The sequence below is a fragment of the Macaca fascicularis genome, chromosome 3, assembly GCF_037993035.2.
Source record: "Macaca fascicularis isolate 582-1 chromosome 3, T2T-MFA8v1.1".
In the NCBI taxonomy this organism is placed as follows: domain Eukaryota; kingdom Metazoa; phylum Chordata; class Mammalia; order Primates; family Cercopithecidae; genus Macaca; species Macaca fascicularis.
In genome coordinates this window covers 186,251,335-186,268,799 of record NC_088377.1, presented here as the reverse complement: position 1 = coordinate 186,268,799, position 17,465 = coordinate 186,251,335, and the positions used below count along the sequence as shown (strand labels likewise).

The window sequence follows — 17,465 nt, the reverse complement described above, 5'->3', positions numbered from 1 at the left end:
GTCAAGAGATCGAAACCATCCTGGCCAAAATGGTGAAACCCCGTCTCTACTAAAAATACAAAAATTAGCTGGGCATGGTGGCACACGCCTGTAGTCCCAGCTACTCAGCAAGCGAGGCAGGAGAATTGCTTGAACCCAGGAGGTGGAGGTTGCAGTGAGCCAAGATCATGCCATTGCACTCTAGCCTGGGTGAGAGAGCCAGACTCCGTCTCAAACTCAATCAATCAATCAATCATTGAAATGAAAAAAGAAGTCATTTGTTAGGTGTCTTCTATTTCAGCCATACCACATAAATGAATATTTTCTTCATCTGTGGGAAGGCTGGTGGTAAGAACTGCTTATATTGCAAGCAATGAAAACAAATAGCTTTAACCACACAAAATAAAACAAATATTTATTCATATAACCAAAAAGGATACAGGAGGATTCAGCTTCAGTGAGGCTTCATGGGCTACCAGAACAGCCCCCAGGTACTGGTTTCTTGTTTAACTCTTTGACCCGCACTACCAGCTTCATTCTCAGGTGCCGCATTGTGGATCTCTGGCTCTAGGCTGTCCTCTTGTGTTGTAGACTGGCTGCCATCTCAACTTGTCTTTCTACTGAAGAGGAGAAGTCTCTTGCAGGGTTGATGCACACACCCCAGCAATTCTTGCTCTCTCTTTGGCCCAAATTGTGGCGTGTACTCATCTCCAAACAATTTGCAGTGGATAAGGGGATAAATTATGTTGATCATCTTTACCAGTCCTGATACCTCCACAACTGAGTATCTAATTGTATACCTGAGAGAGGGTAAATAAATATTCAAAGAAAAGTCAGGTGCTAGTATCTAGTAAAGAGAAGGAATGCATGCTGGGGATGTAGTATCTTTTTTTTTTTACTATATAGGAGTCCCCTTTTTCCACAGGGGATATGTTCCAAGATCCCTAGTGGGTACCTGGAACCACAGATAGTACTGAACTCTGTATACACTGTTTTCCTATGCATACATACCTTTGATAAAGTTTAATTTGTAAATGAGTAAGAGATCAGCAGTAATAACTAGTAATACAATATAACATTGATAAGAATAGACTGAAAGAAAAGTTATGTAAATGTGATCATTCTCTCTCAGAATATCTGATTGTATTATCCTCACCTATTTTTGGACAGCTGTTGATTGTGGGTAACAGAAACCCCGGAACTCAAAACCATGGAAAAGGGGGGACTACTGTACTTGTTCTGGTGAAGTGTTCATCCTAAGAACTTAAAGAAAATGGAAGAAATACAAAGGACACTATCTTCGTATTACCATGACAATCTGTTGCAAGCTTCCATTTTAGCTGGGACTACATGTTTTGTCTGTATGTTTTTCGCATTGATGTCAGAAAGGCTTGCAGTTAGGTGTATGTGTGAGGTGAGGGAGGGAACTGATCAATTCCAGTCGTCCCACTTTAATGCACAGAGGAATGAAAAATGCCAATCAAATAATACGACAGGTATTCACAAGTCACCTATTTGAGTTTAGCCTCAAAATATTTTATTAGCATTTATCTATTACAAGAATGTTAAACTGAACAGCTTGTTTAATTATTTTTAATTGGGAAATGTCCTCTATTGATTAATTTAGGCTACCAAGAGATTGAGGTGCCAGTCCGGCTGTAAAGCATAGACTATATCTGATACGGTTTGACTGTGTTCCCACCCAAAATCTCATCTTGAATTGTAATCCCCGTAATCCTTATAATCTGCATGTGTCAATGGAGAAACCAGGTAGAGGTAACTGAATCCTGGGGGTGGTTTCCTTCATGATGTTCTCGTAATAGTGAGTTCTCATGAGATCTGATGGTTTAGTAAGTGTGCGCCAGTTCCTCCTGCATTTGTTTTCCTTCCTGCCACCCTGTGAAGAAGGTGCCTTGCTTCCCCTTTGCCTTCTGCCATGATTGTAAGTTTCCTGAGGCCTCCCCAGCCATGCTGAACTGTGAGTCAATTATGCCTCTTTCCTTTATAGATTATCCAGGCTCAGGCAGTTCTTTATAGCAGTGTGAAAGTGGACTAATATATTTGCAGCTTTATAATTTTAGGAAATAACAAAATGTTCATTTTGTCATTATCAATAGTATTTTCTCACCACGGTACAATATGTAGAACGTGTACTGTTATTCAAACATATGGCATGAGACATCTGCATTATAGCAAATATTCATTCATTCATTTATTGAGTAAATATTTACTGAGTGCTTACTGTGTGCTGTTTGAGGTACTCAGGATAAAACAGAAAACAAAACTGAGGATTAGCCCTGCCTCCTGGTATAAAGAGACAATAAATAATATGTGCTGTGTTAGAAAGTGTTATTTCTTTTGGAGAAAACAGAAAATTCTTAGTAGGGTAAGGGCAGTCGGGACAGCGCAGATCAGGCTTGCTAGGGTCGAGCAGAGAGAAGTGCATGAAGTCACAGTTTTAAGTAGGGTAGTCAGGGTGTGCTTCATTAAGAAGGTGAAATTTTAACAAAGATTAGATGAAGGAAAGAAGTTATGAAAACCTTTTATACCCATGTCTTATTTAAGTTCAACAGCTACTTTTTGATATGAATTGTATCCTCTCTATATTTCACATAAGAATCATAAGAGGCTGGGGCAATATAAAATTATGGAGAGTTAGAAAGTTTCTGGTTTGTGCCTTTTGTAAACAATCAAATTGTAGAAAATGACGATTCTTTGTGTGTGGTTGATAAATACATATAAGTGAAATCTTCAGTTTATGTCAAGGATATATGGCATATTTAAGTGTGCTCCTGGCAGTTTGAGGGTTCCGAATTTCTGTTTTGACTTTGTATTTGCACAGCAAGCACATACAGCATGTACATAGCAACATACACTTAATGTACTTTTTCTTGTGCTCTGGTGGTGGTGGTCAGAGAGAGTAGGAGTGGAGAAGCCCCAGCCACCTCTTGCCATTGTTCTTTCTTTGAGAGATGATTCTATTTAGTCAGCAACTAATGTGTTCTTCCTGTACCTTTCTTTCCTCATTATTTTTGCCTTTGTTTTCATTTATATATTTTTTCATTTACTTATTAGCTCATTGATTTAACAGATGTTAGATAACTAATATTTGTCTTGAGTGATTGTCATCATTGAAGTCATATTTTACATTTATTTAATATCTTTATGTCTCATAGCATATAGATTTGCATATATGCTCTGTTGTATGTGTATATATAAAATTTTATGTGAATGATCTAGTGTAGAACCTTCAGGAAATATTTATAATTATTATTGCCGTTTTTCTAAGTAAGTTATTACTTCTCATGAGTTCCAGTCTCATACCATAGGTTTCACAGCATGATTTATCTATTTTCTGAATCTTCATTACTTGCAGGATGCCATGTAAGAAAACAGTGTTTCTTTCCCTGCTTCTGTATATGATTATTTCTCATATACATGTAGCAGCTTTGAGAATAATGTCTTTGTTGGTGAAACTAGAACCAATGGTATTTGAATTGTTTAAAAACTGCAGGAAAATCATTGTAAGTTCTTTGTCATTTTGACGTAAATCATCTTAAAGAATTATTTTCTTATTGCAAAAATCACACTCTAATATTTGAAAACATTTATAATACTTAATGCTTCATGGCATGTTCTTAATAAAATATCTTGCTTTTGCAGACTGTTATTTTTTGATATATGTTCATTTAGTTTGGTTTTGGTTGAGAATATGCCTTGTCTTGTACTGATATTCAGACGCCCGGCACTGGAGAGACTGCTAATGTTTTGGTAAAGGGCTCTGTTCCCACCTGTCCTAGTCAGTGTTGGGCTGAGATGTGGACGCAGCTGGGGAACACATGCTTGTCTTCTCTGTGAGTGTCTACTGAAGCTGAGAGGGCTAGTTTATACGTTACTGGGTGTAAATCTGGATCCTAAATATCTCAGGATCAATGGAATGGAGATAAGAAAATGAAACAGAGTTTTCTAACTTAAAAGAAATGTATGACCTTTTCTGTATGATCTTAAGAAGGTACAACTAAGATCAGTTACAAGACAATAAAGGGAGATATACTTGATACAATAATATTATGAAATTTTAATAGAATTATTGAGATATGCAGTGGGCTAGTTAGAAATTTCCTGTCACTGTAAATGTGTACCAATTTAGTGTGAGGGATAAAGAAGGGACTCAGTTTGATCATAAACCAAATGTTTAATGTATGCTTACTGTGTATTATTCATTGTTCTAGATACTGGGGATAGCAAAGTGAATCAACACTGGCCCCACTCCTTAGTAATAAGCACTAAATGACTTTAAAAATAGTATGAAATTTTATTAGTCCATTCTCATGCTGATATGAAGAAATACCTGAGACTGGGATAAAGGAAAGAGGTTTAATTGACTCACAGTTCCACATTGCTGGGGAGGACTCAGAAAACTTACAGTCATGGCAGAAGGCCAAGGAGAAGCAAACACCTTCTAAACAGGGTGGTATGATAGAGTGAGTGCAAGCAGGGGAAATGTGCGACACTTATAAAACCATCAGATCTTATGAGACTCACTCACTGTCACAAGAACAGCATGGGGGAGACTGCCACCATGATTCAATTACTTCCCACCAGGACCTTCCCACGACTTGTGGGGATTATGGGGATTACAATTCAAGATGTGGTTTGGGTGGTGACACAACCAAACCATAACATGCTGGCCCCGGCCCCTCCCATATCTCATGTCCTCACATTTCAAAACACAATCACTCCTTCCCAAGAGTCCCCCCAAAGTCTTAACTCATTCCAGCATGAGCTCAAAAGTCCAAGTCCAAATCTGAGATAAGGCAAATCCCTTCTGCTTATGAACCTGTAAAATCAAAAGCAAGTTAGTTACTTCCTAGGTACAATGGAGGTACAGGCATTGAGTAAATACACACATTCCAAATAGGAGAAATTGGCCAAAAAAAGGGGGGCTACAGGTCCGATGCAAGTCCAAAATCCAATAAGGCAGTCATTAAACTTTAAAGTTCCAAAATCATCTCCTTTGACTCCATGTCTCATGTCCAGGTCATGCTGATGCAAGAGGTGGGCTCTCACGGCCTTGGGCAGCTCCACCCCTGTGGCTTTGCAGGGTACAGACTAGCCTCACTCTTTCCTGCTTTCATGAGCTGGCATTGAGTGCCTGCAGCTTTTCCAGGTGGAAGTACAAGATGTTGCTGGATCTACCATTCTGGGATCTAGAGAATGGTGGCCCTCCTCTCATGGCTCCACTAGGCAGTGCCTCAGTCAGGACTCTGTGTGTGGGCTCTAACTCCACATTTCCCCTCTGCATTGCCCCAGCAGAGGTTCTCCATGAGGGCTCTGCCCCTGTAGCAAACTTCTGCCTGGACATTCAGGCATTTGTGTACATCTTCTGAAATCTTGGTTAGAGGTTCCCAAACCTCAATTCTTGACTTCTGTGCATTTTCAGGCCTAACACCATGTGTAAGCTGCCAAGACTTGGGGCTTGGACCCTCTGAGGCAATGGCCCAAGCTTAATCATTTCCCCTTTTAGCCACAGCTGGGACTGAAGCAGCTAGGATACAGGGCACCATGTCCCGAGGCTGCACAGAGCAGGGGGACCCTGGGCCCAGCACATGAAACCATTTTTTTCCTCCTAGGCCACTGGGCCTGTGTTGGGAGGGGCTGCTGTGAAGATCTCTGACATTCTCTGGAGATATTTTCCCCATTGTCTTTGGATTAACATTGCATTCTTCATTACTTATGCAAATTTCTGCAGCCGACTTGAATTTGTCCCCCAGATAATGGGTTTCTATTTTCTATCGCATCATCAGGCTGTGACTTTTCCAAATTTTTATGCTCTGCTTACCCTTGAATGCTTTGATGCTTAGAAATTTCTTCTGTCAGATATCCTAAGTCATCTCTCTCAAGTTCAAAGTTCCACATGTTTCTGTGGCAGGGGCAAAATGCCACCAGTCTCTTTGCTAAAGCATAGCAAGAGTCACCTTTGCTCCAGTTCCCAAGAAGTTCCTCATTTCCATCTGAGACCCCCTCAGCCTGGACTACATTGTCCATATCACTATCAGTATTTTGGTCAAAGCCATTCAACAAGTCTCTAGGAAGTTCTAAACTTTCCCACATCTTCCTGTCTTCTTAACCCTCGAAGTCTCTAGGAAGTTCTAAACTTTCACACACTTGCCTATCCTCTCAGTCCCCCAAATGGTTCCAACCTCTGCCTGTTTCCCAGTTCCAAAGTTGCTTCTACATTTTCAGGCATATTTACAGCAGCACCCTTCTCCTGGTACTTACTGCATTAGTCTGTTCTCATGCTGCGATGAAGAAATACCGAAGACTGGGTAATTTATAAAGGAAAGAGCTTTAACTGACTCACAGTTTTGTTTTGCTGGGGAGGCCTTGGGAAACTTACAGTCATAGCAGATGGCAAAGGATAAGCAGGAACCTTCTTCATAGGGAGGCAAAATGGAGTAAGTGCAAGCAGAGGAAATGTCAGATGCTTATAAAATCATCACATCTCATGAGACTCAGTATCATGAGAACAGTATAGAGGAAACTGCTCCCATGATTCAAGAACTTCCCACCTGGTACCTCCCACAATCCATTGGGATTATGGGAAGTACAATTCAAGATTAGGACACAGCCAAACCATATCAGAAATGTTTAAGGTATGTACAAGTATAAAAAATAATAAACCAAATACTTTTGTAACCACAACCTGACTTAATAAACGCTCCCTATACAGTTCAAGACTTGTGTGACCCTTTCTCATGGTTAATTTTATTCTCTTATATTTCTTAATACTTTAACAAAAGCAACACTAAATCCTATGTAAAGGTAATAAGCATGTTTTTACATTGTGTATATATATGCAGTTGTACTGCCTGTGTGATTCTATACCTCATGAATGTATCATTTATTCTTCTGTGATTTTTTGTTCATTCGTTTTTTGTCATAGAATAACCCATTGTTTAAATATGCCACAAGTTTTTTTGTTAATGTAAGGTATGACAAATGTATATCAGTGATTTTTATTTGGGCTTATCTGATTTCTAGTGAAAATCAACATCCTTTCATGTGTATTGGCTTTTTCTGTCTTGCTAGTCTTTAACTTGCCTATTAAAATATTTTGTGTATTTGCTTTCATGGCTCACTGCAGCCTCGAGCTCTTGGGCTCAAGCAATTCTCCCACCTCAGCCACCCAAGGTGTGCACCACCATGATCGGCTAATTTTTTTGTAGCGATGGGCTTTTGCTATGTTACCGAGGCTTGTCTCAATTTTCTGCACTCAAGCAGTCCTACAGGTCTATTGGCTTTTTCATGTGTATTGGTGATATGGTTTGACTGTGTCCCCACCAAAATCTCATTTTGAATTCTCACGTGTTGTGGGAGGGACCTGGTGGGTGGTAATTAAAACATGGGGCCAGGTCTTTCCTGTGCTGTTCTCGTGATAATGAATAAGTCTCATGAAATCTGATGGTTTTAAAAAGGGGAGTTTTTTCCTGAACAAGCTCTCTTTGCCTGCTGCCATCTACTTAGGATATGGCTTGGTCCTCCTTTCCTTCTGCCATGATTATGAGGCCTCCCCAGCCACGTGGAACTGTAAGTCCCATTAAACCTATTTCATTTGTAAATTGCCCAGTCTTTATGTCTTTATAAAGGGTGTGTCTTTATCAGCAGCATGAAAATGGACTAATACAATTGGCTTTTTCAGGTTTGCTATTCTTTAACTTGCCTAGTGAAATATTTTGCCCATTTTTCCATCCAGTTATTCTTTATAGATTTTTATAAATTCTTTATGTATGCTGGATAGTAACCTTTTGTTTTTAGTTATGGTCATGGAAAATACCTTCTTTCATTTTGAAGCTTTCTTTTTTTACTTTATGCATATTGTTTATTGATGACAAAAAGGACTTAATTAAAAGTAGCTGAATTTATCAGTTCATTCTCTTCAGATTTATGTTTATTTTTGTACCTTGTTTAAAATATTACCTACTGCAATCATTTTCTTTTCTGTTTTTTTTTTTGTAAATGTTTTGAGACTTTGCTAGTACATTTCAAATATGCATCTGTGTATACTTCTGTCTTCCCATTTCTGTTCAGCTATCTATTTACCAACCATATATTGAACACTTTTCTTTGTGCCAGTCACTGTTCTAGTTCCTAGAAGACAGCTGTGAATCACACAAGCAAATATCTATGCTTCTGTGGTGCTAATATTCTACAGTTTCATTCTTCCAATACCCTGTTATGTTAATTACTTTGTATGTCAGAATAACTGGAAAGGCAAGTTCAACTACTGTGTGCTTTTGCAAGATTGCCTTTGCTTTTTTTTTTTTTTTTTTTTTGGTCCCTTATTCTTTCATGTAAATCATAATCGTTTGTTTGAGTTCCACGAAAAATATCATCCACTCAATAGATGACTTTTCTTATCTTTCTATTCCTGTGAGTCTTTGATACTCTTTCCATGTATATGTGAAAAATTATATTTTGGCCGGGCGCGGTGGCTCAAGCCTGTAATCCCAGCACTTTGGGAGGCCGAGACAGGTGGATCACGAGGTCAGGAGATCGAGACCATCCTGGCGAACACCGTGAAACCCCGTCTCTACTAAAAAATACAAAAAACTAGCCGGGCGAGGTGGCGGGCGCCTGTAGTCCCAGCTACTCGGGAGGCTGAGGCAGGAGAATGGCGTAAACCTGGGAGGCGGAGCTTGCAGTGAGCTGAGATCCGGCCACTGCACTCCAGCCCGGGCTACAGAGCGAGACTCCGTCTCAAAAAAAAAAAAAAAAAAAAAAAAAAAAATTATATTTTAAGACTAATTAGCCAGGAGTGGTGGCTCACACCTATAATCCCAGCATTTTGGGGGGCCAAGACCATAGGATCGTTTGAGCCCAGGAATTTGAGACCAGCCTGGGTAACATGGCAAAACCCTATCACTACAAAAAAATTAGCTGAGCATGGTGGTGCATGCCTGTAGTCCCAGCTATTTGGGAGGCTGAGGTGGAAGGATTGCTTGAGTCCGGAAGGTCAAGGCTGCAGTGAGCCGTGATTGTGCCACTACACTCCATCCTATAGGACAGAAAGAGACCCTGTCTCAAAAAGAAAAAACCAAAAACGCAAAAGTATAATCTGAAAAGTGGAGCCACTTGTTGGTTCATAACATAATACATCGTATCGTAAAAACAACATATTTTATGTAATTGAGAAAAAAAATCAAAGATAGAAGTAGTTGAAACAAAAATTCCCATTCACTGGCATCATAAGTCTAGGTTTTGTGCATTTCTGTTAGGAAACTAACATTACAAACTACTTATTAGAAAGTCATATACTTTCTTACTTCGCTAAATTTCATGCCTTTAATATCTTCTCAGTCCCTGGATAAGTGAGTATGAGGGTTGTCTTTTTTTTTAAGAAAATATCATATCAGTGGAATTTTTCACAGCACCTCAGTGCTTCTGATGCTAGGAAACTGGGCTTTATTCTGTATAAAATAATCATAAATATTAATGTATAGTAGGTGAGTATTGCTTGATACCTTAGAGTATTTCTACATTATTCCTTGGTTTGCAGGATCTTGGTAGTGTCTCATCTTTATCTTTGTTTCTCCTCTCTTACATCTTAATGTTACCCTAAGAACCAGAAAACAGCAAAAACGTCCTTAGCTGGCCACAGGCCTGTTACTGCACTTTGGTTAAGATTTTGTTCTGCAGGTCTCCTTTCTAACTGTTGGACGCTGCCCTGTTATTAGAGCTATTTCCACTTCTAGTGAGTTCGTTCTCAGTCTGTGATGAGATTAGAACCATTTCAACTTGTGAATGGCTGCTTTTTTAGCAGTTAAAAACCTTCAACAAGCTTATAGAAATTCTTGGGTTAGATTCAGTCTGATTTTTTCAGTGCTAATAATCTCTCTCCATGTCCTGAGCCAAGCATTTCTATGTGTTTATTGTAAGTGATGAGGTAAAGTAAGATATTCCCGCCTTGCTCATATGTTTCAAGTAGCTTTTCTTGTATAGTATCCTTCTTGTGAAACTAACTCTAGAGATGTTATATGACATTTTTCAATCAGCTATCTCAGAACTTGTTTTACTTTGTGAGAGTAAATAAATAGGATTTCTACTCATGACTTTGCTGCTAATTACTACCTAGCTGTCCAGTTGTCAGCAAATCAGTTTTTATCTCTTGTTTTTATTTTCTTAATCTACAAAATGTTACAGTGGTAGACAGATTACTTCTTGGGTTTTGTTTAACTGTCATTTTCCCCATGGCTTTCTATGTGGATTCTGTGAAGGCAGATAATGATCTATTAATCATCCATTATGTTGTTTCTATTTGCCATTTAAATTTTATTTCGTTTTTGGTGAGTATGTCTATTGTCAGCATTTAAAAGAGGAAGACAACTTTCATTGTCATTTATGGTATATTTAGCAATAAGACACTGTACGATTGTACCCCCTAGCCAGTGTACATTTTTATAAATGTATTTGTAAAAATCCATTTTCTTCCTCAAGAATATTATTTAAACGTTTATTGAACATTTACTATGCAACAAACCAGTGCCTGGCACTGGAAACAATAATGAATGAACCTGCCCTTAAGGAACTTTCAGCATAATGATTTTTGGTTTGGTGGCAGCCTGTTCTGTTCAACCATGCTAATATCCTGTGTGCCCTGCCATATGCTTCTATCTTCTTTTTTAGGAGTGTTAACCTGAGAAGGGTCACTTCTTTATGTCCTTGCTTGGTGATTATAGTAAATTTCAATGTTCTTTTAGGGTCAAGAAAGTATATGTCGATGATCTTGTAAAGATGACATATACATCTTTTAGAGCATAATATATTTCTGAATGATGAGAAATTAATTTTTTCATTGGTCACTATATTGTAGGACAGTCATAAATGAATGAAGCACAGGTTGAGCTTGACACATTTAAAGAGACCTTGAAGTAAAAGAAGAACCTTTAAATCTACTGAGAATGGTTCTTAGAATAATTTAAGAGGCAGTATGGGTGTTTTGTATCCTTGAAAACTCTTTGAATGGCAACTTTATATACTAGATTATATTTAACTTTCCCTTACTCAGCTGTTTGTCAGAGTCCAAGAATTGTTTTATTCCTGAATTAAGAAGTCTGAAGTCCCATCGTGCTCACTTTTATGTACCTTTGCCTCTGTATGACATTGGAGGAAAAGGTGTCATTTCAAAAATATGGTTTCTTTAGCCATCCAAGTTCACTAGTGCCAACAAACTGGCACTTTTGTGGCTTCATACTTATAAATATATTTCAGTGTTTTTCACTGGGTAAGTTATCTTGTAGAGAAGGCAAAGAACTTATAAATTGATTTCATAATGTCCAAAAGATAATCCAGGAGACATATTTTCACAGGCATAACTGCTTGTTTTGTGTCTCACAAGGGAGAAAGAGGCTTTTATCAAATAATATTGTAGGACAGCTGTCTTGATTTTACTTAAAATATGAAGTTTTATTATTACTTCAATATTCATATTAGTTTTTTCATTCATGTAAACTTGTCATTTCTGCTTAAAGAACTTCAAAGTTTCATCAAAATAGTTTCATTTTAATTTCAGGTAGCTGAGAATATAATTTATTATACATGTATCAAAGTCCTTATGTTAATCGTGAATGTCATCACATCAGTATTTTTTAAAGACCCGTTAATGTAGTATAATCTCTACTTTCTTAAGTAAAACGATTGTCATAATCAGTCCATTATTGTAACACTCTAATACCATTCCTGAAACGTCCTATGATGTGAAATAAAAAAGATAATGATAATGATTCTAATGATATGAGAATTGTAAAGGCATAATAGGATATGTCTATTGATACCTTATCTTTACTTTTGTAGCTCTTGATCTTGTTCATAAGGGTGAAATTACTACTTATTCTTACCTTTTCTTTTACTTTAATACATAGGGGTGTGAGCTTATTTCAACTCCTGATCAAGACCACACTGACTTTACTAAGTGCCTTAAAGTGCTCCAAAAGAAGATAGAAGAAAAAGACTTAAAGGTAAGATATACATGTATTTGATGGTTATTCCAAAGGATGTGAAAAAAAACTGTTTTTTTTTTTCACTCAGCTGAAATGGATATTTACTTTTGTGCTGTTTTTTTTTTTTTTTTTTTTAATTGCTGTCAGGTTCCCCCCCCTGTATAGCAGATAAATCTGCACTTAGCTGTCAAAACATTAATGTGTGCACTTAAACCAGGGGACACAAATGTAAACATCTTACAGTGGCATGGTAATAAAATGGTTGAACTGGACCGTGTGCCAAGTAATCAAAACTGGGGACTCATTCTTGCCTGAAAGTGACTAGCTACTATTCGTCTCTAGTTGGTTGTTGCCATGAAGAGCTCTATGTATTTTTGCACTATGTCTATTTGCATATTATACAGGCAAAACAAATATGACCTTGATGTGGCCCCTGAGCTATCATTGCAAATTTTTATTTAAATGAATATCAACTTTTTTTAAGCCAGAGAAGAGTCTACTGCTTTGCATTTTCTTGCATTTGTGCTCTTTAAAGTTTTCAGTACTGATTTTCACCTAGCATCCAAATGTTTAATTGCATTAATTAGTACACAAGTTTATACTTCATTTTTTGATACCTGTTGAAATGGTATGCAAAGTATTTTAAGACTGTGTTTAATGAAGAACTTCAAAATTAAACCTGAAGCATCGAATGGCAATTGACCTTTTTTCCCCCGCACTAGCAAGGGCAATAAGTTTTAAGCTGAGATGAATGATCAGTTGTGTAATTTTAAACCAAGAAAAGTAGGAAAACACGCTTGTATATCACAATGATTTTGATAGTACAAGTAACAGAAAATACACGTCAACCTGCGTCAATACCAAGTGATATAGGGCCGTCTTGAGACAGAGCTCAATCAGAATTCATGCTCTTTTTCTTTTATTTATCTCGGCTCCGCTTTGTAGGTTTTGTCTTCACACTGGCTTCCCTGATTGTCTCCAACTGCCACCTGCAGTAACATTTTACCCTTCACATGTAGGGGGATTAAGGCATATATAGCTGGGGGGATACATCACTTCCCACCATCATCGGACTTAACCCTTAAGATCTCTCCTTTAAACCACTATTGCTTTTGGCAAAGGAGAACTAGAGAATCCTGATTGTCTTGGGCTGGAGCCAGGTGTGGGATCAATCCACGTGGCTTATCTATTCAAACTACATGGCTAATACATATTTGGCAGGATGGGATAGATATCAGAGCAGCAGCTCTAACCAAAATTTACTCTCTAGCAAAAGTTTGTTAAAGATACACTCTAACATATATTTACTAAGTTGCAGTAAGTAGTACATTCTTTTCTCCCTTTGAAGTAAAACCTTGTTAACTATCACAATTGGCAAGCAGCTTGATCTGCGAACTCAACAAAAATAATTGAGTGAACATTTCTCATCTCTGTTGTAGCTTTGCTGAACTATATCAAATGTATTGTGCTATTTCCAGCAGTAAACTGATATAATTAAACATTTGTTTAATGAAAGCAGAAAACAACCGATTGAGAGTTATCTATTTCATCCAGATATCACTGATTTGGTGTTTCTTAGGGAAAAAAAATGTAAATATTCACAGCTGTCTTTTGTTTTTCCCAGCACCTCCACTGACATGATTAAAAGCTGTGATGCAATTATGTGAGTCTAATGCGTTGTGTCTAACTGATAGTATCTATAATACAGTATTCTGTCATTGAGCCTTGAAACAAATCATCATATCTTAAATTCAACAAGGCCCAAATCTAGAGAGAGCCCCAAACTAGGAGATGAGGGTGTGATCTGGAAACAAATCTGACAGTCTTGGCCAATCTGGTGGGGAGTCTGGGAGCAAGAGTAGCTGTTAGAGGACCCTTGCATTGGGCAGAAATAGCAACAACCTTGTACTCCAACTGTGCTTAGTCACAGACTAGAGGGTGCTCATGAGGAGTGTGGACTTGGCTCAGAGGTTGCCAGGGAAGAGTACAGACTTGGTGGCATGATGTGCTGCCTCCTGAAGGGGTTGCAGCGGGCTGATAACGGATGACTGGCCTCTACACAGCCCAACAGTGAGTTCTTTTTTGAAGAGCGATGCAGTGGTGCACTGCCTGTGCTGCCTCAGGCCCCGACATGCTTTGGGCCCAATGCATTCTCCAGCCCCATCCTACACCAGTGTTTCTCCTTTTTTCTAAACTATGCCGTATTTTCTCCTCTCTCCTGCTTTAACGTGTTTTTGTGTATGTTGCCCCCTCTGCTTGGAATCTGTTTTTCCTTTTTTTTTTTTTTTAATCTAGCCCATGCATGCTGGAGGGTTTCTTTTTTCTTTTTTTTTTTTGAGGTCTGATACATTTATTTATCTTTATATATTTTTTATTTCAATGGGTTTTGGGGTACATGTGGTTTTTGGTTACATGGATGAATTGCACATTGTTGAAATCTGAGAGTTGAGTGCACTTGTTATTCCAGTGTAGTGTACGTTGTACCCAATAGGTAGTTTTTCATCCCTCAACCCCCTCCCACCTTCTCCTCTTCTGAGTCCTCGGTGTCCGTTGTATCACTATGCCTTTGCACACCCATAGGTGAGCTCCCACTTATAAGTGAGAAAATGCAGTATTTGGTTTTCCATTTCTGAGTTACTTCACTTAGAATAGTGGGCATGGCAGAGTTTGACTGGCTGTCCTCAACTATCACTCGCAGTTAGGTTTAGCTACTCTACATTTCCATACCCTCCTTTATTTTTTCTTTAGGGCATTCTGAACAATTTTGATCATTTTATTAATTATTTCTCATTGTTTACCTAAAGTCATTCTTGCCAGCTTGACTGTACAGCCCATGAGGCTGAGCTCAGGTCTGCTTATTCATAACTCGACAGCAGTATTTGCATATAAGAAGTACTCCTTGAAAGTTTGGTACATTTTATGCACTACAAGAACATACAGGAGAGTGGAACGTAACACAGTTGGGGGACAGGCTTTTTAGAGAAGGCTGAGACATAATAAGCAAATGGGAGCTAGACAGTGCATTAGTCCATTTTATGTTGCTATAAAGGAATACCTGAGGCTGGATAATTTATAGATACGAGCTGTATTTGGCGTATGCTTATGCTGGCTGTACAAGCATGGCATCAGAATCTATTTGGCTTCTCATGACCCCTCAGGAAGCTTTTACTCATGGCAAAAGGTGAAGGGGCAGCAGGCCTGTCACATGCAAGAAGGGAGCAAGAAAGATGCCAGGCTCTTCATAAGAACCAGTTCTCTTGGCTGGGCATGGTGGCTCACACCTGTAATTCCAGCACTTTGGGAGGCCATGGCAGGCGGATTACGAGGTCGGGAGATCGAGACCATCCTGGCTAACATGGTGAAACCCCATCTCTACTAAAAATAAAAAAATTAGCTGGGGCAGTGGCACGCGCCTGTAGTCCCAGCTACTTGGGAGGCTGGGGCAGGAGAATCACTTGAACCCAGGAGGCAGAGTGCCGGGTCCGACCCACAGACCCTGACACAGTGACAGATGAAAGACATACACTGACACAGATATTTTTCCTGTCATTGGGGCTAAGGGATTCTGCTGCGAGTCTGCAGCTTCGGCCTTGATAAGACAGCAAAGTTCACATTTATTTAGTACAGATTAAATGACAAAGTTCTCAAGTAAACACCACTAGAGGGTAATTAACATTGTCGACCTCCTGAGTAGAGAACAGTCATGAGCCCGCAGATGATCAAAGGTTGGTCCTAGGACCACTCAGTAAACAAGCTATTTAGAAAAAGTCCTAGGACCACATAGTAAACCAGCTATTTAGATAAACTCCTCTACATTCCTATGTATCTGTGCCCTAAGCTTTTAAGAGAATTCATTTCTCTTCAGCCAAATCTTTTACTGAAGCTACGCAAACCTGCTGGCCTTCCAAGAAGGTTTGTGTCTATTTGCTATAACTTTATCTTTGTAATTTCTCCCACTACCCTGACCGATCCCCTACAGTGGAGGTTGTGGTGAGCTGAGATGGCACTACTGCACTCCAGCCTGGGTGACAGAGTGAGACTCTGTCTCAAAAATTGGGGATCGCATTTCAACATGAGATTTGGAGGGGACAAACATCCAGACTATATCAGACAGAAAAGGGGAGAAGAGTGTTTCAAGAAGTATTATTGTAGTGCACACAGAGTGCGGGTAGCACTTTGTAGGAGTGGGCACAACTCTATCTCCATCCTCATAGGGTCCTGGCTAGGCCTTGAGAATTAAATTCACCTAAGATAGATTAACAAGAACAAAGCATAAAATTTTATTTCATACAAATTTTACACGACATGGGAGCCCTCATAAAGAAGTGAAGACCCAGAGAAGTACTTAAAGCCCATTACTTTATATACTAGATTGGACAAAGAATAGTGTGTTGTGAAGAAGCATCTAACTTATGTGGGGAGGCTTGAAATGTAAGAGTTATTATATAACAAGACAAGGATGCCCTCTCTCAGCACTCCTATTCAACACAGTATTGGAAGTTCTAGGCAGGGCTGTCAGGAAAGAGAAAGAAATAGAGGCTGTTCAACTAGGAAGAGAGGAAGTTCAACTATCTTTGTTTGCAGATGACATAAACCTATATCTAGAAAAGCCCATTGTCTCAGCCTAAAAGCTTCTTAAGCTGATAAGCAGCTTCAGCAAAGTCTCAGGATACAAAATCAATGTGCAAAAATCACTAGCATTCCCATACACCAACAACAGGCAAGCTAAGAGCAAATCATAAATGAACTCCCCACTCAAAATTGCCACAAAAAGAATAAAATGCCTAGGAATACAGCTGACGAGGAAAGTGAAGGACTTCTTCAAGGAGAACTACGAACCATGGCTCTAAGAAATCAGAAATGACCCAAACAAATGGAAAAACATTCCATGCTCATGGACAGGAAGAATCAATATCATGAAAATGGCTATACTGCCCAAAGTAATTAATAGATTCAATGCTGTTCCCATTGAATAATTGAATAATAAAACTACTAACACGTTCTTGACAGAAGTAGAAAAAAACTATTTTAAAATTCATATGGAACTGAAAAAAGAGCCCAGATAAGCAAGGCAATCCTAAGCAAAAAGAACAAAGCTTGGAGGCATCATGCTACCCGACTTCAAATTATACTACAGGGCTGCAGTACAAGAACAGATACATAGATCAGTGGAGCAGAACAGAGAACCCAGAAATAAGACCACACACCTATAACCATCTGATTTTTGACAAACCTGACCAAAACAAGCAATGGGGGAAAGATTCCCTATTTAATAAATGGTACTGGGAGAACTGGCTAGCCATATGCAGAAAACAGAAACTGGACCACTTCCGTACACCGTATACAAAAATCAACTCAAGATAGATTAAAGACTTCCATGTAACACCCCAAACTCTAAAAACTCTAGAAGAAAACCTAGGCAATACCATTCAGGAAATAGGCACAGGCAAAGATTTCACGATGAAGATGCCAAAAGCAATTGCAACA

The 17,465-nt window shown here is 38.8% G+C and overlaps 1 protein-coding gene across 5 annotated transcripts in view; it reads left to right on the top strand.

Annotated features, from left to right (window-relative positions):
* The window catches only part of TPK1 (thiamin pyrophosphokinase 1), a 391,064-nt gene that overhangs the window by 213,517 nt on the left and 160,082 nt on the right, over nt 1-17,465 (top strand). For all 5 annotated transcript variants that reach the window (XM_015448215.4, XM_065542706.2, XM_005551074.5 and 2 more), the window contains one exon: nt 11,901-11,996. In XM_015448215.4, the coding sequence (XP_015303701.2) occupies nt 11,901-11,996 (96 nt within the window). The remainder of the gene's footprint in view (nt 1-11,900; nt 11,997-17,465) is intronic.